Below are 22,232 nucleotides of genomic sequence, written 5' to 3' on the forward strand. Positions count from 1 at the left end.
AAGGTAAGTACGTCTATCCTAGGGAAACAATGACTTCTTCGGATTTCAGTTTCTTTGTCTAAGGACTGGGTCTTAATGTACATTAAGAAGCGCAGGAGAGGTAAGCTGGAATGTGATGTTGGCAGTGAAGCACAACAAAGACATTACACAGAGAACGTGACTGTCTGTGGTATCTCAAAACAAGCTGTGTGATGAGGAAGAAGGTTGGTAAAAAGTAAAACAGACAAATAGATTTATTAAATAACTGATGATATCAATTAATTTTGGATTTCCTAAAGTTGAAATGAGAAGACTTACAGATTTTTCCTTTAAAAGGGAGGAGATGTGAAAGGTAAAGCAAGCGCTATAATTTACAAATAATTCCTTTTTTCTTTCTGTTCTGCCATAAACTCTAAAAACTTCAAAAATCAACGCTACAGCCACAACAGCATATTTTCCTATCATGTATCCATAATCTATATTTTTAACCATCACAAGCCTACTGACTATAAATAAAATATTGTTGAAATGTCACAAAACTAAAAAAAGATATCAATAACAAAAACATCTTTATTACCGAGATATCAAAAAAAAGAATACAATCTTAGCTTACTCTTAAGAATTTTAATTTAAAATAACCAATATTGATATATGGTACCATTTCCTGAGATTGTTTCTTAGAATAGGCCCTCAAGATGCCATCGAGAAAAAAGGCTGTCAGTGTAAGCTTGGTGAATGCTGCTTCCTGTAGTTGCTGTTTTTTCCCTGCACTCTGAGCAGCCAGTAAAGATGCGTATTTATTTTTGTTTAGTGTTTGAATACAACCTCGATCTGTGTGAATACACAAAACCTTGTTTTCATTGAACACTTATTAACATTCCTCACACAGAAAAGTATTACCATTTGATTGTACATAGTTTGGGAAAGGTTGGCATTACATATAAAATATTAGGGCCACTATAATTTAATTTGATGGTACTTAAGAGTGACTCATTTAGAGACTATCTTGTGGACCTTTAAAGCAGATGTGTATCTAATAGCTTTAAACTGGTTATACTAAAAAAAAGGTAGCTTCTGTGTTTCAAATGGTAAGTATGGAACAGTTTTGTATTGCCTGGTCTTATGTAAGTCAAGAACACACCCTTTAATTAAACTTTTGGGGAAATCACTATTTTGTTTTATCTGCCATTTTGGCCAACCTTGGTGACAGGTTTAGTTTTTTCCTCTAGACATACTAAGTAATGTGCTTTTTGTTTTTAAGTTGCACTATAAAACTTCTAGCCTCTGGTAGTACAGCATAGGCATGTATAAAAAAGGTATTCTAAGTTATTTTAATTCATGGAATGATCCAATATAATGACTCACAAAACATTACAGGTAGAGCAAAAGACTCTTTGGCCCACACATTCTGTCCTTCTGTTACAATTTCCAGTGGAAAAAGTCAGCTATAATAAGAAAATATCACAGTATGGGAGAAAATTGGGGGAGGAGGGAGAATTTAAACAATAAGGGTATAGATGATTCCTTCTTTAAATACAACACAGTCATATCTTTGCCTGTTGATGAGATATACAGTACCACATAGTGTAAGATTAACCAAGGAAACCTCAACAAACTAAATTGATAATGATAATGCTATTACAACAGTAATTTATAAGAAAGAATAGTGGGAATCAAAAACCGTGGTTGACTGAGGGCTAATCAGTGATTAAAACGTGGCTGGAGTTCAAACTTTGCATGTTAGTGTTAGCAAGCACAGCTGGAGCCTAACAGCACTGCATGCAGAGTTGCACAGCAACCAGATTTCTTAGTAGAATTCTGAAAAAGTGCTCAATAAATTCTAATAAGGCAACAATTGTAATTAAGAGTACAAAAGTTCAGTAATCCTTCATAATTCACAAGCTTCTAGTATATTGCCATGATTTATATTAAAAATGTAAATCTGGATTTGCATGTCATTGTCCTAAGAAAAGCAGTTTTGAATCAGTTTGTGCTCCCTTAGGAGGCCTCTCCCAGCCTACCAACAAGAAATGAACCACATTTCTTTAAATGACTGATCTTGGATAGCACCTTGGATTAGGCTTTTGACCTCATTTATATAACCGAACTGATGTTTGATTTGGAACATGACAGTGTCTTATATCTTGTAATAAAATAGGGATTATAATGATTGTTCCTTAACCACAACACAGGAATAATAAGAGAACTGATCAAATTACAGTAGTAAGATTTATCTGCTGAGAGAAAAGTAAACTCACTAGAATGTTCTTTTGCTAATGCAGAAGTAATGCATAATGATGTCTAGATAATAATCCTCACACAGAAACATGATTACCGTGTGATGTAATCATTCGCCTGCTTCTCATTGTTCATCTTGTGATACAGCACAGCGGCTGCTGCCAAGGGGCCTGCATCCCCACAAAGAAAAGTGATGGAACGCTTGGTCAGACAGTTCAGACTTTGCTTTACGTAGCCATGTGCCATCTGTAGATAGGCAGGGTCCCCGAACACATCATAGAGATGTAAGTAAAGCACAGCAATACCTGAAAAGCCAAAAGAAAACAATGTAAAGATGAGGGAAGGGCAGTAGATTTTATGATTTCAGTGTGTTTCCTACTCAGCAGTGTTGATTTCTGGTAAGTTGTAGCAAATATGTAAATTATCTGGAAGTTCAGGTGACCGTAGATCTAGGCTCAGCTCTATTGCTAAGCAGCAGTAAGCACCAGGAATAGTCCAATCACTTACCTTTCATCAGTTTCCTCATCAATACAACTCTATCAAAAAATAAGAACTCTAAGACTCCGGCAAACAAAGAGACACACAGTCTATTGTTAATCCTTATTGTACTCTCGCTATTATTGTGTTAATATATTCTTCTTGTTGGTTAAATGATAGGTCACCAAACTATAGTTTCAAATAAATAGCTCCCTATTCATTTAATGAATAATTATTTAATTAATAATAAACAAGAAATGTTATGTTTTGTGAGCTAGAGAAATTCAGACTAGGGAATAAAAAAACTGAACTTCTCTTCATATAAAAAATAATTTTTCGTGTGAGAAGGTATTTAGGGTAACCAAATCCAAGGATTATAAGAAAGTAATGTGACATCTGAGAAAATATATTCAACTCCTCAATTTTTTTTCTCTGTTGAGGACCCAGCTACTTTGTTAACTATAATGTAAAAGCTGCCAACGACTTTTGCCTTGGGCCTTACTCGATTGCTTTTTATCCTGCTTTTGAAGCCTGCTATGTGTAATTGAGGCGTTGTTGGCATGTCCTTATTCTAAATGCCTGTCACAGTAGATAGAGCCTTCCCTCTGAAGCCAGCTGGTCTCAGGGAAGACTCAAAGATGTGGGGGAGGGAGCCTGCCTGCCTGCAGCATTTCCAAAAACTCATTTTCCCCTTAAAGTACATTTTCCATCTCATTTACCATTTTTAGAAGACACAGAGCCTCTGTTTAAATCTAAGTTAATAGAGCCAATCTCTTCATGGATTTCAATGCAGTAAAAATGCAGCCTACAAAATTACTTTTCACTGTACTGAAGACAATTTTAAATTTAGATAGTTTTCTCATTTTGCATGGGTAATCTCCAAAGCTTTATGCTACAGACAATTCAATTTCACATGTACATTAAAGCCAAATTTTCATTTCCTACCAAAGTTAATAACCTTGTCTGGTCTTTCAAAGTGGCTTGATGTTAGTGATTCCACAAGCTGATGATCAGATGTACCAACGCTTAAGGTTTGTAGACAAGTGTACAAAACCACGTATGTGGGTAAGAAAAAAAATATCTCCTTTTCACAAATGATCAATGTCAAGAGCTTCTTCTAGAATTTGGTTCTTAATGGGCTTCATTTCTATCCATATCACACATCTGCAGGCAACCCGTTTAAATTGTTACGCTTTCATTGTGCCCCCCTAATCTAATTAAGTTATGTAAGCACCAAAGCCAGATAATGACATGACAGAAATCTGAGAAAATATAAAGTGATTAAATACAAGTCCAATGATTGTTTTCCTTTTCAGGCCTTTGTCTCTCATTATCAATAATTCCTCTTGGCCTAATATCTAACAAACAAAACCTATTAAGGCTTGCAATTCTAAGATTTGATGTATTTTTCATGAAAAACAGGTAATCATTTCTTAAGTCTTAAAACACTTCATTTGGATGAAAAAAATTTTCTTTTCTTTTTTCTTTTTGATCAGCAGAGAATTATCTTTCTAGTTTCTGGGATTCCACAACCTCAGATTCCATTTCTCTCCTTCCTCTTGTTCTGGGCCTCAGTGTCTACATATTTTGATTAAGCAATCTCCTGCAGGTTGCAGTTTAAGGTGTCTATACTCATTGTCACAAAACACCCATGGATGAAAGGGACATTAAGTGATGAGTGCTGCTGCTAATTAGAAAAATTTTCCTGAACATGATCATTGTAAATCAGCCCAGCTCAGAAAAATAAGACAAAATGTATACGTCAGAGACATTTAATGCCTCATCAATATTTTATACCCCATGAGTAATCCTAATTTAATAACAGAAAAATGGGGGAATGTAGAGGGTTAGAAATCTTGATTCTCAGTTGATTTTTAGAATAGGGTTTTTAGGTAATGCATGAATGGGGCAAAAGCCCTCAATTTAGGGGGAAAAAGTCCACAGATAGCAGGGCAAAAGCCCATCTAATCAATTCTAATCAAGTATATGTTGATTCCCAGCTGATTTTTAGAATAGGGTTTTTAGGTAATGCATGTATGGGGCAAAAGGCCTTGGCTAAGGGGCAAAAGCTCACAGCATGGCAACAGCCCATCTTAATCAGCTGTAATCACTGTTCAAGTATGGCACTGTATACTTTAATGATTTTAAAGCTAACAGGCGGTTGATATAGCAATCCTGTTAAGATATTTTAAAGAACTGCTGTAGGGAAAAATGTGAAAAAATGTTTGCTAAGGGCAAGCTGTCTGTTGGTGGAAATTTTAGAGACAATTATACTTAGATTTAACCACAAGAATGTAACTTTTGCTTAAATCATTTGAGGAGAGGTTGTATTTTAGATAATGATCACAGTTTGACCAACTTAGCTTTTCACAAATTGTACTTTAGAACTTCATGTTGTTAATTTTACTGATGTTACTCGTTTCCATTGTTTAAGCTATAGTTAGCTATAGATAACTTCTGTCACACTGCCCCATGTCTTTGTGTCCTTTTGAAATGATTGAATCAACTGATTTTTCTTGTGAAACTTCCTTGTCTTTACAATAAAAAACAGAAGCTAACTTTGAATTGGGGCTGCACCCAGTTTTCTCCTTCTAACAGTGGAATTGCTGAGGTGAAGTCCCTTCAGGCTCCTTATTGCTTTCATGTTGCTTTGAGTAGTCTTTTTTTCATCTCCGTTATACAGTGAGAAGTATAACAGGGGAACTGCCTGTGTCCAACTGTCTTGAACCTGATCCTTATGATCCTCCAACCCTTGACAATATTCATGCATATAACAGCACCTCTGCATAAAATACCAAAGACTCAAAGATAGTTGGCAAGGTGGGAAATAAAGACACAAACCCAAGGGGTCTGCAGAGAAAACTCACCCAGTCCTTCTCAGCCCTTAAATACTTGTATACCCACAGACCTAACCTCAGTCAGTGCTTTGAAAAGCTCTTTCAAATATAATTTTTATCAAAATATATATGTTCTTTGTGGAAAAAGTCACATAGTACTGGAAGACTTAATATGTAAAACCCAGTCCCCTGCCTCACCCCATTCTTGCCTCCAAGTTAACCACTTTCAATCAGTTTAGCCATTTCTTCTAGTGTTTGCCTCCATATTTCTAATAAAATGCTTATTCAATTCTACCTTAATTTTCTTTCTCTGTTGAGGACCCAGCTACTTTGTTAAATATATGTAAAAGCTGCCGATGACTTTTGCTTTTTTACTTGATTGCTTTTTATCCTATTTTTGAAGCCTGCTATATGTAATTGATTTTTCTATTTCAGACATTTTTGACTCACCTACTTTGGAAGATGAGGATTTAGCTCTTGTGACAGAAACTGCCAAGTGGTCCCCAAATGTATCTCCATTTTCCCTCAATAATGCTATAGATTTTAGCTGGGCATATGGGCACGTGGCTGCCCAGAATAGCCTTCTCTGCAGCTAGGTGCAGCCCAGAGGATTGTGACCAGTGGGATGTAGTGGGAGTTGTGTGGGCATCTCTGGAAAATGTTCTTGAAATGAGGGGACTAGCCATTTCTTTCCCTTTCTACTTTCTTCTTGGCTGGATGGAATGCAAATATGATGGTGCAGTTGGAGCAGCCATCTCAGACCATGAGCTGGAAGCTGTGTGATGAGGTTGGGAAAGCATCAAGATCTTGAGTTAATTAAAAGTAAACAAAATTTAAAATGTACTAGAAGACTATGCAAGTGGAAGTTCCTTTTCATTAACACACACACACACACACACACACACACACACACACACACACACACACACACACACACACACACACACACACACACACACACACACACACACACACACACACACACACACACACACACACACCACCCCCTACATTCTTTGTGGTTTAAGAGGTAAACAAAATTTAAAATGTACTAGAAGACTATGCAAGTGGAAGTTCCTTTTCATTAACACACACACACGCACACGCACACGCACACGCACACACACACACCACCCCCTACTTTCTTTGTGGTTTAAGAGGCCAGAAGAAGCAAGACATGTATTAATCGTTCTTACAACTCCTGGAACCTGATTGGCTGCCCTAGAACTGCAATGTCCAATATGACAGCCTCTAACCATAAATGTCTATAAAAACTTGAGTTAATTAAAAGTAAACAAAATTTAAAATTGTTTCTCAGTCATACTAGCCACAATTCAAATGCTCAATAGTCATATGTGGCCACTGGCTACTGCAATGGACAGTGACGTAACATTTCCATCACTGCAGAACATCCTACGGATGGTACTGCTCTGAAGCCTGGGGATAGGTGTCATTTTGTATTAGAAGTTCAGGAAGTCTGGCACTGTCTCACAGTTCATCCTAAGAATCTCTTGATTTTGTAATATTGGTAACTAATTTATTTGAAAGAAAAAATATACTGTGAGGACCAGATAAAACTATGTTGTAATAGGAATCTGTCTTGGTTGTTAGCATAGAAGCTCTGAACTTGATTTTTCCATGCTGCTTCCTTCTGTAGCTACTGTTCTGGGAAAGGAGAGTAAACTGTTTAGGGAGACTGATATATCTGCAATTTCCTTACTCAGCTACTGATGCCAAGTAGTACTAAAAATACAGCCAGCTGTTGAGAAGTAATTAATACTAAGCCTTTGAATTTCTGAGGGATCATTAGTCCTATTCATCTTGACCAAACAAGACTTTGCTGTGTCTCAAATGTATATGGAGATGATAAAAATCTCTACAGATATGTGAAACTCCCAAAACACTTCTCTGTAATTCTGTGTTCAAGAAATCACTCAATATTTTTCATGTACTTTACAACCAGCCTACAGTGATGTAAAAACCTCTGTGCCTTGGTACCTCAGCTCTGCAATGTATTTCCTTGCAGATCAGGGGCATTTAAAGACTCTTCAGGTACTTTGGTAGGAAAACTCATGTTCTGACTTTAGATCTGCCAGTCACTGGAGGTGATTAATTAACATCTACTAGTTTTAAATGATATGGAGACAGGAACATCCTAAAGGAGGGGTGTTCCAGTCCAAATAAATTGTTTCCCAATTGAAACTTTAAAAGCTCATCAATTATTATGTTTTCTTCCTTTTGGATTTATGGAAACACAAGAAGTGAAAGTATTCTCTGATTAACTCCCTACAGTATGATCACCTGTCTTTCTACATCAGGCTGGTACTTTCTAATAAAGGTTGAGCATCCCTAATCCAAAAATCAGATTTGGATTTCAGAATCCAAAATTCTGCAAAATACAAAACTTTTTGAGTGCCAACATGACACCACAAGTGGAAAATTCCACACCTGATCTCATGTTATGCACCACAGTCAAAACACAGGCACACAACCGTTTGTTGTTGCTGTTGTTTAACAGCTGCAACAGGTATTCTGGTGGGCTACTGTGCTGCTTAGTTACCCTGAATACATTATTTTTTCACTGTATTATGTCATATTTTTTTCCCCATTAAGTACTTATGGGTGTTTATGTGTGAATAAGTATAAGAAAATGAATGCCTACCAGTAGCATATAAATTCAGAGTCAGGAATGACGGTGATGCCAAACAAGCACAGACTGTCCACATGGGTGGCTAAGAGAGTGACTCCTTTGCTTTCCAATGGTTCAATGTACACAAACTTTGTTTCATGTACAAAATTATTAAAAACACTGTATAAAATTACCTTTAGTCTATGTGTATAACGTATATATGAAACGCAAATAAATTTTGTGTTTAGACTTGCATCCCATCCCCAAGATGTGTATATGCAAAAGGACACTCAACCTGTACACTGTTTTGCAACTTTTTCTCAATTTTATGTGTAAATGTTTAAGCATGCTCATTTCTGTTTCTTCAACAAAATGATAGTTGTCCTTAAGGCAGGATTCCCATTCTAGTCACTGTTGTTACTGTGCACAGCACTATCCACAAAGCCTGGATGTAAACACTGTGCACTGACTAGGACATCTCCTCAGTTGTCAGATCAAGGCTGAGCATCGTGAGCTGCTGGCCATCCAAACCCCAGTGCTTTTAATACAGGTAGCCTGGGGAGGTAACTAGCCATGACTCTGCACTTTTAATTTAGTAAGATTGCCCCAAACAAAGGATGGGAAAATAAAATAAAGAGGGCAAAAAAGCACTCTGCAGATGTGTCTTCTTTTCTCCTTTATTTTCAGAGCTGACTGTCCAATAGGAAAAGAGATTAAGAAAAAAAAAAAAAAAAGAGGAAACATTAATTTCTTCCTCCTTCCCTCAGTGCCCTACACTCCACTGCTTGGTAACCAACACTAAGAAGTAACGTCAAATTAGGAAGTGTTCCTAGTCTTTATCTAGACTTCCGTAATAGGTGATAAATCCCCAGCAGTCGTTAGGAGCACGGTCTCAGGAATCACTACTGGGGATTGAAGCCTGGCTCTGCCACTTATCAGCTGTGTGGTCTTAACCCATTTTCTAAACTTCTCTGTGCCCTCGCATCTTCATCTGTAAAATGAAAATAACAGTCATTACTAAACAGAATTTTTGGGAATCATGCAAACCACTTAAACAGTATCTGGCACATAGTAACTACTCAGTAAATGCCCAAATCCATTAAATATGAACCTCAGTGGGTGTTGATTAAGTCACTTTGTCTCATCTCTGATTCTTGATCTAAAGAGACAGAGTATAGAAGGAACCATACTCTCTCTCTCTTTGCATGTTCCCGCCTCTCTCTTCTTTCGCTGGCTTCTTTGATAAGTGAGGATGGAAATACGTTCCCTACACGTGCCATCTGGCCTCTCTCATTAGTTTTGGGGGAGTCTGCTCTGTCCTTATGCTCTGTCTCTTCACCTCTCTCCTGTTCCCCCCATGGTAATGCACGCCTTGGGTTGTCCAGATGCTTTGTTTGAGTCTGGGAAGATAGGTTCAAATCAGGAGGCAAGAAAGAAGAAGCCTACTTTACACTTAGATCTAAACAATATGCTATTTATCCAGCTTTACCAATATAAAACAGACATTATGAACCCTACCTAATTTCTCATTTCATTTCTCAATTGGATCAGAGGTTGAAGGGAGAGAGATGTGATTTACTCACATTCTAACAAATATGAATTCCCACCTTTCCTCCATTCCACTTTCCATCTACCCATCCATCCATCCATCCATCCATCCATCCATCCATTCATTCATTCATCAAATATTAACTAAGCACCAACTGGGAACCGGGCCTTGTGCTAAGTGCTGAGGTTACTGAAATGAAAAAGAGACATAGCCCCAGCCTTTCTGGTGTTGTCTATAAAAGTCAAATTGCTTAGATATATCTTCTTTCCCCCACTACCATTTCTTCTGATCTGTCTTATAAACACTCATCCTACTCTCTGAGCTTCAGCCAAGCACACTGGTGACATCTAAACTTTATCATTGTTTCAAGCCTGTCTTCATCATTTAAGATGACCTACAGTACAATGATATCAACACTATATAAAGTGCAGTCATAAAGCAGGTGACACTCTTGGTACATTCATCTATTTAGTGGTCACTATGAAGGGATCTAATACACCCAGTGTAGATTCACGCCCTTGATTTCTTCCACTTGTCCTACAAGTTCTGGCTGGCAGCCATAAGTGCATCACAGGAAGGTAAAGGACACTTGGTCAGGGCTCACATTAGGCATTGGAATGTTGACTCTGATGAAGAGCTTAAACGGAGATCAAATTACAAAGAGAAGACACCTGGCCAGAATAATTTCCTTTCAAATAAGTCTGGTGTCAGCAGTAACTAAGACCCATATGCTAAAGCTGTGGCTCAAAGGCTATACATTTGGCAGATCAGATGAACAGTATCTTGAAACACTATAAGGACTTGCATTTAGAGTGCAAGTTAATATTACTCTAGGGATTACGTTGTATATCCCCTTATTTAAAATGTTATCCAATACCGGAAAAGAGGAAATATATGCCAATCTTAGCCTCATTAAATTTGTGAGTTGGTTATAGAAAATTGGGTCATGTCTTTTACAACTAAAGCCCTTAAAGTCGTGTATGTATATATATTTTTAAGCATGAGCTGATCATCATTTCCCCTAGAATCATAGTTAAGAGTGGGAAAAAAAATGAAATTAAATGACGGCTAGCATTTTCCCTCATTCTCTCTGAAAGACACTAGTGAGATCAGCCATCCCTTGGATTTAACTTTTCTCCTATGTTATCTGCAAGGAAAGCAATGTTTTCTACTAAATTCTTATTTCTAACACAAGAACACTTCATCTGTTCATGTAGTCCTTTATAATAATAATTCCTCACTAGTGTTTTATGCTTTCTATTTTATAAAGCACTCTAAAATCTTCTCCCCCCTAGAACCTACAGTCTACCTGGAACAAAACCCAGACCAGCTCAATGGCAGGTAGCATTATGTTCTCTGGTGAGTCCCCAAAGATCTCCAGACACCACCGAGAACCACTCAGTAGCTGACCACTGGATCTGATCTTAAGGGCCTCCTTGCGTGCTATTTTTCCGTACTGTCTGCTGCTATGTGTATAGCCCCATATAACAGTGCTTGATGGGGTAGCTAAATAACCAAAATGCTTCTCTTGCTACCCAAGGTGTGAGCACATACTGTAAAGAACTCCTGTAAGTCTACTTGGAAAGGATTAGGGCTAAAAACGAACAACTCAGTGCCTATTGTTGGCATGTGGCACACATCAATATCATACTGTCTTATGCTTAATGTACTAAACTTTAAAAAGGAGGATTTTGGTGAAAGGAACTGAGGATGTTCATTTGAAATATCGCTTATTAACAGATGCAAGAGCTACTGATTGATTTCAGACTATGAATCATAATTCACTTGAGAATATCCTCAACAAGCCTTTTCAAATACAAGAATTATGAGGAAAACCTTCTATCCTGAAAAACATGCTGAATACATTAATGAAGGATTCGGAAGGGGGGAACATACCTTCTATAGAACCACTTTGGAGATTTTATTTTTCTAGCTGCAAATCCCCATAAATCTTTCCAGGGTTTATTTTATGTCCAATCCTAAATAACTCTTTCCCATAGACTTTTAAGTGATAATTACTTCTGACTGTCTAATAAGCCTTGTTTTCTTCTTTTTTTCCAAATTCATTTCATACTTTATCAGGGCTTATTCTCATTTTTTTTTTAGTAAAACAAATTTGACTAGCCATTACCCATTTCTAAAAAGTTTGTACAGCATGAGTGTATTATGATTTCATCACTTAAACTATTCCACCTTATAGCTCATTAGTAAATCTCATTCAGTTATAAAACATACGGAATAAAACCAAATATAGAAGTTGAAAGTAAACACACACACACACACACACACACACACACACACACACACTCATGAGGTAAAGGGCAGAACTCAAGAGCAAGGCTTATTGGGCTTGAACCCTAACATTGTCACTTGCTAGCTGTAGACCCTTGAACAAGGTACTCAGCCTTCTTTGCTTCGCTTTTCTCATCTGTGAAATGGGGTATGAATAGTATCCATGCCATAAAGTTGTTCTGAGGTCTAGATTAGTTAGTTAATGCAAAGCACTTAGAATGGTGCCTGGCATATAACATCGTTATTGGTGTACATACATACACACACACCCTGGCTCATGTCGTTCAAATGTCATAGTAACATCTTATTAACACGAATTATGTTTAAATCTTTTCTTGTATACTTCCCTTAGAAACCAAAATTCATTTGATGTATTTTATTATTATTGAATTCTTTTTTTTGAACATTACTGTCTAGGAGTAATTTAATTCTCAATTACTGCCTAAAAAAATGATAAATCACAGCACCTCATTCCTGGATAAGCATGACAGAGACCAAAGGGATTTATGGCAATATCTGTCTCATTTGACTATTTGAGACAACTGTAGGGTTTTTAAAATTCTTCCCTACTTTCATTCCTCGGGTCAAGGCATTTTACTTCCCTGTTGTGAATAAAAAAAGGTAAAAGCCAGGAATATAGCTTATAAAACTGCACTATGACAACCCACAGGTATAAATATGTAGTCTCTGGTGGAAATGATATTTGAATTCTATTAGAAGCCCACATTAACCATTCTCATTGCTGTATCATATCCTCTGCTTCCATTTAAAAATAAAAGCCAAGAAAATTTCAGTTGTAAAATAGTTTGTAAAGTGAATGTAAAGTACTTTCTAAAGTAATTATTTGCTTCTTTTAAATTTCTATTTAGACCTGTACACATCACCCTTACTAATAAAGCATTTTGTACATATGAATTGTTTGGAATAATCCTATTCCAAATCCTAATCTTATCTGAACAGCGTTAATGATCAAAATATACTACATTAGTCCACCCTTATCTATGTTTTGCTTTCTGTAGTTTCAGTTACCTGTGGTCAACCATGGTTCAAAAATATTACATGGAAAATCCCCAAAATAAACAATTTGTAAGTTTTAAATTGGGCACTGTTCTAAGTAGTGTGATGAAATCTCACGTCGTCCTGCTCTGTCCTGCGCAGAAACATCAATCATCCCTTTGTCTAGAGTGTCCATGCCGTATATACTACCCACTCCTAAGTCACTTACTAGCCAGCTTGGTTATCAGATTGACTGCTATGATATCGCAGTGCTTATTTTCATGTAATACTTATTTTACTTCCTAATGGCCCCAAAGCGCAATAGTAGTGATGCTGGCAATTCAGATATACCAAACAGAAGTCGTAAAGAGCTTCCTTTAAGTGAAAAGGTGGAAGAGTTCTACATTTTATATTGTATGTTGAGGTGGCTAAGATCTATGGTAAGAACTAATCTGTTACCTGTAAAATTGCAAAGAAGAGAAAAGAAATTCATGCTAGTTTTGCTATTGCACCTCAAACTACAAAAGTTATTGCACAGTACTTAGTTAAGATGGAAAAGGCATTAAATCTGTGGGTGGAAGATGTGGACAGAAATGTGTTCTGGCTGACAGCAATCAGGTTCAGTACTATCTGAAGTTTAGGCATCTACTTGGGGGTCTTTGAAGGTATCCCCTGTGGATAAGGGGGGACAACTGTACTACTGGTTAGTGAAATAAAACAAAATAAGATGGTAAAGTTCTAACTAATTGTAATAATCATTTTCCAAAGCAAGAAAAGGTACTTCAAAAAATTCATAGGAAAAATTGAGTTAAGAGGTAATATGATTCCCATGAACTTTTAAAGATCCCTCATATATAACACACAGAGGTGCTCTAGCAGAAATTCAAATAAGCACCCTTTCACCATTAGTCTCAATTTTTGTTGAAAGGATGAAAAATGGGAAAAAAATTACAGGAATGCAGTTTTTCAGTCTTAAGAACATACATAACACTGAATGCACATGGTCACATCATTTCTTCGCTACAATACAACTCTTTCATTTCCAAGACCCACTGAGTGACTGAGACAGATCCAGATAGAGCATGAATGAAACATTATGAAGCTGGGCAGCCATTCTGAGGCTTTCTGTGGAGTCATGAAGTATAAACACAGGCATATGACTAGGGGGTTTAGTACAAACTGATGCATGGTACAAGCAAATTAAGGATTTTTAATTCTCTAACGCGAACAAGAGTTTGAGAGGAAGCAGAAAGGGAAGGCAGAGAACTGCTTAATCAAGCTAAGAAAATAGTAATGTTTCATAGTATGAAGTTTAGAATCAGTTGTAATGCTTTCTACATTTAAGTTACACTTAAGTATAGAAAAATTATTAACGATTTGGCATTTCTATGGTATTTCCTTCCTATGGCAGGCTTTATAAAAAGACTATTACTTATTGAAATGAAGAAAAAAACTTAAAAAAAAGTGTTTTGAATCAAAATCCAAATGAGTTTCCCTGGAAACAAAGAGCAAGCAAAATATTGCTTAGTAAATTTCAGAATGTTTTTTAAGATATTGGTAAATTTATCCTTACAAAAATAAGCCCCAAAGTGGACAGTTGTTAGAGATCTTTTTGCTGATGGAAAAATTGAGGCTCAGTGTCCAAATGCCTTGTGCAAAACACAGGAATAAAGATGATCATTTTTCTTGTCATAAAGGAGTTACAAAAGAGATTACTAGGTCTTATCCAAAAATCCACTCTCCTTCCTATAGTAACAGAACCCCAGGTAATACAGTATATGTACCATCCTTCCTTGCTAACACAAGTGACCATGTGACTATGTCCCAGCCATTGCAAAGCAAGCAGAATTGAAATGCTGAATGGGACTTTTGGGAAGTCTGTTTAAAGGGAGGGAATGTATTATTCTTGTCTCTTCTTTCTAGGCTGAAAAGCTGATGTAGTGTCTGGATCTTCAACAACCATCTTGACCAAGAGGTAGAAGCTAGTGGCTGAGGAATGATAGAGCAGAAAGAAAGGAGCCTAAGGCCACCACATTGGCCCTGAACTGCCTCCCTCTGGCCTTCTTTTACATGAGAGAAGAACACACTATTTTATTTAAACCACTGTAATTTTTTTTGGGGGGGGGGGGTACAGGCAGCTGAACCTAATCCTAATCCTTTCTGAACCAGCATTAGTTATCAGACTGTACTTCTACTAGGGAATAACATTTAACAAAGTAAGATGGCAATTGTAATAAAGCAGTTTTCGCACACAAACTATGTAACGAACAATGCTTTCATTGCACACTGACAACAAATGCTCAGTAAATATCAATGTTGAAGAAAAAAAGTTTTAAAGGTTTTCTATAACGAATTAGTGTGTCCCAAGGCAGTGTAATTTTGCACAAGTTAGCAACAAGGGCAAACAAAAAGTTAATATTTATAAAAATATGGCTCTAAATTTGGTGAACAAAGTTAAAGAAATATCCCTGTTTCCTAAAAAGTATCATTTTTTGAAAGATAACATGGGGCACACACAAAGTAACATACAAATCTACATATAAGTATATAAACATTGTTTTGACACACACAACCAAGTATTTCTATTGTGGTGTTTGTGAATGCATTTTTTGGTAATGAAACTGCACTCATGAATAGGCAATACTTGGTAAGCTACAACATAATAGAAGGAAAAGGTATTAACATTATGATTTTCTGTGGTCAAATCAGCTTTAGTTTCTTATGCAATTCAGAATTTTATGTTATTCAGTCTGAACACTGGCACAGGACAATATTTTACTTATCCTAACACTGGAAGAGAAAGTCTATTTTACATGGGAATAATGGCTTTTTAACAGTGTTCGATTAGGAGACATTAGGAACCTTACCTCGAAAGCCATTAACAAATATATCTAGAAGATTTTATGCTACATCATAAAATAATCAGCCACTGAAGACATCCTAAACTGCTTACAATGCCAATAAGCTGCTTTCAGGAGCCAGCAAGGAGTATCACAGAAACTTAAGGATAAAAGGTTGAAGGATATTGGCATTCACAGGAGATTGTGCTGGAAATTCCTACAACCAAAAAATTTAAACTTGCATTTTACTTTGGAGTGAACTTTCTATTTCCAAAGAAAGCTTAATTTTTAGTTTCTAATTAGCCCGGGCAATATAGGGTCTAATGGCTTTTCCTAAAATTGTCACACTATTAATTCAAACTTGAAATCAATCCCCATTTCTCTTCCCCCCAAAGCAGGGTACCTTATAATAAGTAACATAAGCTCATCTGACTGGGTGATTTAGAGGTTTAAGTCATTCTTTTTGTAATCAGTCTTGGAATTAAGTCTAGTCATCTGTCTCAGTGTCTGTCTGTCTGTCTGTCTCTCTCTTTTAGCCAGAAATAATAAAATAATAGAAACTCCAAATATATTAGAAAATGATCTGTAAGTCTGAGCCTTATGTACATGGCAATAAAGAGGAAAGCTGAAGATAACCATGCATTGTTCTTGTCCTGTTTTATTCAAATCCTGATAATTTAAAATAAAGAATACTAACATACACTGATGAGATTAATCAACCAATTACACCATTTCTGGAATACAGTAGGTACTTAATAAGTGACAGCTCTTATTACTTCCTTCTTGAAGCATTTTATTCTCATCTTAACATTTCTTGTTTTGAGTTTCTAAAATCCACAAAAATCACAAAACTAAACTATAAGAGGGATGGCCCAACATTACCTAGTCCATTCTTCTTTTCTAAAATACCGACCTTAAAAATCCCTAAAATTACAATTTCACTAATTTTATCTACCATCCTTATCCTTGTAAGAAAAAATAGAATCACTTGTCATTACTAAAGAGGATTGCTAAGAAATTTCTATTTCCAAGTTTCTTTCATAAAGAAGCTCTCAAACTGCAGTCCATAGATCACTATCTGCATCAGGACCACTGAGACTTGTAATATGCACACTCCAAGACTTCCTGAATCAGAATCGCTGCTGTGAGGCCCAGGAACCTGCATTTTTATGACAAGCACCACTGCCTTAAAATCGAATTCTTTAAACTGCAAACTTGTTCCTCCCTGTACATTCCTTGAAGTAAATGGGAAACACTGAGTCTCTAGACTGCTTTCTTCAAGATTATAAAGCTATCTTTTTGTCTCTCTATGTTAAGTAAACTACCTGCAGTTCTTCAACTGTCCTCCTTTGATTTCTCTTTCACCTTTTTTTTTTTTTGACACCAGCAGACTATTTCTTCCCAAACTTTCCCCAACCTCTCAAAAATTGACATTGGTAATACAGCACATGCAAACCAACCAGCAACGACCATATGGAAAGATTAGTTCATGGAATCAGTACTTTACCCTGTGTTCCTGTTACGGGTCCCTGTTATGGGGTAACTGTAAAACAAATGCTTCTGGACATGATTTATTTCCTGAGGATAAATCCTCCATACCTGTTTCAGCTACTGTATTTTGGAAGTCTTCCCAACTCGTCCCACTGAAATTCCATCTCCCAATTTACTATGTAATGTTAAAAATCAATTTTTTGGCCACCAGTACAGCAGCCATCAAATGTCAACCATGAATTTACATGAATATGCTTACCATGCCCTAAATTCAAGGCACTGGTAAATAAAAATCCAGAAAATATCACTGCTGAGTTGAGAGCACAGTATTCTCTTGGAAGCAATTACTCATATACAGATGCAGGAAGCATTTAAGGGCGTACCTTTCTGCAAAAGTAATGCTTTGGCGCTCATGTACAATGCTTATGCCAGCTCACAGTCAGCACTTCATACCTGCCCAACCAGTGTAACCAGTGCCATCTCGAGGGTCTGCTGACTTTAGACCTCTCTCCATTTGCTGAAGAAGCTCCCGAATCTTATTGGTCAAGCGTTGTGAGAACTCAGGAGTCAGCTGTAGATATTAAGAAAAAAACAAATATAAAAAATATGGACCACTTCACTTACTAGATTACAGGCTATGAAAGATAAGAGAGTATTTCATTTCCACACAGACCACATTTTTCTGCCTGGACAATTTATTATCTAGTCTTAAACAACAACAGCACATTAAGAAAAGTTAAAAGTACTACAGGTTTAGCAACCCAAATCTGAAAATCTGAAATCTGAAATGCTTCAAAACCTTAAATATTTTGAGGGCTGACATGACCCTCAAAGAAAAGCTCACTGGAGCATTCAGGATTTCAGATTTTTGTATTTGGAAAGTTCAACACATAAGTAAAACGCAAATATTCCAAAATTCAAAAAAATTCCAAATCCAAAACAGTCTGGTCCCTATCATTTTGGATAAGGGACATTCAACCTGTATTACATTTTTCTACTCAAGGCAAGAAATACTACCGTAACTTAAATGTTTTACATAAAATTTTTATATAATATTAAATAGTTAAAATTTTTAGTTAATATTAAATAGTTAAAATTTTTAGTTAAATATTAAAATAGACTGCCAATGATAAACTGGCTAACAGTAATTTTATACCTAACGGGGATCATTTATTATTTAAACCGATATTTTTATTATAATAAAAAGTCATTTTATTAAATCAAGCACAAATCAGAAGTTTGCTGTTTTCAAGCCACTGGATTTTTAGTATTCAAGTAGCAGCAATGTTAATCTCCTAAAGAAACATTCTAGTTGTTTTCGTTATTTTTGAAAAAATGAACAAACATTTTTTAAAAATTGAAGAAATAGCATAAGAAAAGCAAAACAAATTCACATACAGCAGAGTGGAAAGAATGTCAAATCTAGCATTAAAAATCCATGCCCAGCACAATGTCTGGCAGAGAGTAGGGGGCTTCATAAATATTGCTCAATCTTTGAGGCTGGCTACATCCTTACCCACTATTAGCTGAGTGATATTGCTCAACTCGTAGTTTCTTTATGTTTAAATTACCTCCATAAAGTCAAGATAATAATACCTGCCCAACCAATTTCAAAAGGTACTTTGAGGATTAAATGTGTGTCACAGGTCTTTCTCATTCAGAGCTGTACATGCTGACATTTTTACTATTCTTAAGCAGCCTAAGAGTCTGACAAGTAATGATTTGGATATGAATTGAAAGTAGATGAAGGTTGGGGCTCTGGGATTAGTAACATTCCTATGAAAGCTCACAAATGCTGGGCAAACTCTGAGGACCACACAATCATTGTGCTATTCTTCCTAAAAGCAATTCAAAAATATTTTTAAAGTTCTGTATATAGTGTATCATTAAATGTCTTAAAAGGTAACCTTAATGTATCCCTCAATAATTTGGGGAACCTGCTATGATTCCCAGACTTGGATTTCATAAAGCAGAAAAATTTCAAAGCAATGTGGGAGAACATTATAAGGGTGCAAACATTTTATTTCACCATGTAAGGATTGTAGAAACAAATCTAACCACAACCTGTCGGCATCAGAATCTTATTTTTTTAAAAGGGGCATCTTAACACTGAAAAAACTAAAACGGCTGTATCAGAATAATAACAATAACAATAATTTTAAAAGGCATTAAGATTCACTTCTGATGAGCATCCTGATAAGGCAAATCAGACTCTCAACCATATCTGGATTATTAATTCTGAAGCACCACTATGATCCCTATTTCACATGATGAAGAAACCACATTTTTTGACAGACACACCCCTGTTATTTAACAATTTCTGCCAAGAGGTTAAGATTGCAACAAAACTTGAAAATACATTTAGGAAGATAAAATATACTTCAATACTAATACAAAAAGTCTATAAATCTCAACTAGATAGAAGATGCATCAACATAAGAACATGTCATCTTCTGTATACAGATCATGTATAATTTATCATCTTGCCTGGCCTTACTTCAAGAGACGAAGAATAATGGGAACACCGCAGCCTCGCAAAAGGAAGTTACTTTCTGTTTAGCACATACTGCATTAAAAAAGGTAACCTGCACGAGAACACAGATTGCTTGTGGCACACAAACAAATTATTCAGACTCTAGCAATAATGTGAGAAGTCTCTAAAAACCCTTTTTTCTCTGACAGATGCTAGAAAACAAACCAGTTTCTTACTGAAATCTTTGTGTTAGCAAATTAAGGACAGATCTGATCCTTTGTGTTCAACATTAAACAATTTTAGAAATGGTATGCTAGTTTTTTTCTAAGATCTGTCCAAAAATTATGTTAGGCAACGGATTATTATTTTGAGTCAGAGTTTAAATTTGTGAATGTCTTTTTTTCACTCTTACAGTTAAATTCATAAAAGCATTTGATTTATAAGCAGCCTAAATGGTGAGCTACATTTTATTGAAGGCTTCTATCATCAGGACACATCCTCAAGTGTCCTCTTTGCCAAGTTAGCATGAAGCAGCATATCCTCCTCCAACAAGACAAGACATATACTTCAGTGTCAGGATCCTGCAGAGGTAGGCGGAATGCAGGCCCACATGGCCAAAGGGAAGCTATCTATAAAAAGCTTTGTTTGGGCAGCCCAATACTGGTCTTAAAATAATCAGATTGACCCTGACTCTTGAACATTTTGGCAACCTTCTACCTTATGCCTCTTCTCTACCTCTTTCATTCCTCCTACCCGCATTACTGACCCAAGTTAATCTGTAATGTCAAATGTTTTAAGGGAATTACCAACACAGCCACATAAAATTAATTTGACAGATATGAAATCTTTAAGGTCATTATATCACACGTGAAATACTTTCTTTATGCCTGACAGATTTCGAAGAAATAAACTGATTTAAAATAAATAAATAAATGTGTGCACTCTTCTACCCTAACTCTTAGGATTTCTCAAAACTAGGCATTCTTAGAAAGAACTGTATTCCCTCTTAACAATTATGTTCACCCACAGAGGCATGAAAAGACACAGGCGCTGGTATATCAAATCCAGGTTCTCTTTTGCAAGTGGCTTGTGATATGCTAACCAATTTAATTTACTAGTTTTTTTTTTTTTTTTTTTTCCCCCTTCTCCTGTTGTGGGGATGTCCTGCAAATAGAATTAATAGTACACAGAATCTCAGGCTTCCTATGTTCCAAAATTCTCTTAGCATTTAAAGGTGTCCTTACCACACATCCCATCTACTCTCATCATTACCCTGCTCATACTTGTGTAGTCATAAAGGAATAACATGGTACATGTGAATACCGTTAGGATTCCTCACCTCTCTTTTAGAAGAGAACCAAAATAGATCAAAAATGCAAATTACATGGTAAAATGCATACCCACTAATTTTTACAATTTATATTACCAGGGATTAAAATTCTTTAATTATTAATTAATAACATTAACAATGACTCCTTATAGACATTCAACACTATGCTAGAGCTCAAGTTGGATATTTTAAAATATATTTTATATATTAATCCTCCAATCATATATTTTATTAAAAAAGGGGATGCTCATCCTTTTCTTTCAGGCAAAACTGAGCTCCTTTCTGAACACGGTGGGGGTAGGGAGAGATGCAGGCAGATATATCCCAAACTCACCCTCCCGGCTGAATCAAAGTAGCCTTCGGCCAGGGATTTGTTATAATCGGCATAAGGATTCGGGAAGGCCCTTTGAGCCATGGCGCCGGAAGCGAGCCTGCAGAACAGGGGGAAAAGAGAACCTAGGCTGAGATGGGGGCACGACCTGGCTGCCAGGGCGGCGGCCAGAGCTCAGGCAACCTGTTTCATCCAGCTCCGGGGCCACCGAGCGGTCTCGGCAGTCCAAGTACACCCTAGGCCCACTGAGGCCCAGCCGCTAGGTCGGGGCACCTTCGCAGAAAGCCTGCCAGGGCCCCGAACCCACCCCGATGAAGGGGACCCGTTCTGCAACCCCACGTCCCCAACCGCGCGATGTAAAGCAACGACGACTCCTACGTTCCGCAGCCCTGCCCGGCCTCTCACCCCGCAGCCTCTGACAACAACAGAAGCGGCCTTCTCACCGCCCACTTCCTGCCAGCAGGACCAATCAGAGCCTTCGCTGCTCCGACGGCCCGCCCCCTTCTCTCTTTAAAGAGACAGGAGAGTGATTTCTAAAGGAAACTGCAAGATGAGTTCATTCCTGGACAGCAGGAGCGAGGACACGTTTTAGAATAACCGGCAGGTGTACCCCCCAATTTCCTACTCTTCTTTTTCTCTATTTTTTTTAAGAAAACAAATTTAAGATCAGATGATTTATAAGAATTAAAAAATCTTTTATCTAGAGGAGAAAAAACACCGCTTTGAGATTTGAACATATTGGTTTTCCTAGTGCTTGGACTAAATAAAAT

General features: G+C 36.8%; 1 protein-coding gene across 4 annotated transcripts in view; it reads right to left on the minus strand.

Annotated features, from left to right (window-relative positions):
* The window catches only part of LANCL1 (LanC like glutathione S-transferase 1), a 36,308-nt gene extending 14,422 nt beyond the window's left edge, over positions 1–21,886 (minus strand). The window contains exons 1-4 of one of the 4 annotated variants that reach the window (XM_063109157.1): positions 21,841–21,886; positions 21,466–21,562; positions 17,782–17,899; positions 2,315–2,522 (exon numbers count right to left, since the gene is read on the minus strand). In XM_063109157.1, coding sequence (XP_062965227.1) covers positions 2,315–2,522; positions 17,782–17,899; positions 21,466–21,546 — 407 coding nt within the window. In that variant the 5' untranslated portion in view covers positions 21,547–21,562; positions 21,841–21,886. Of the gene's footprint in view, positions 1–2,314; positions 2,523–17,781; positions 17,900–21,465 lie in introns of all 4 variants that reach the window. The other 3 variants (XM_063109164.1, XM_063109151.1, XM_063109171.1) reach the window with 3 other exon arrangements.
* Between the last annotated feature and the right edge of the window lie 346 nt (positions 21,887–22,232).

The sequence above is a fragment of the Cynocephalus volans genome, chromosome 1 (assembly GCF_027409185.1).
Source record: "Cynocephalus volans isolate mCynVol1 chromosome 1, mCynVol1.pri, whole genome shotgun sequence".
NCBI classification, from domain to species: Eukaryota; Metazoa; Chordata; class Mammalia; order Dermoptera; family Cynocephalidae; genus Cynocephalus; species Cynocephalus volans.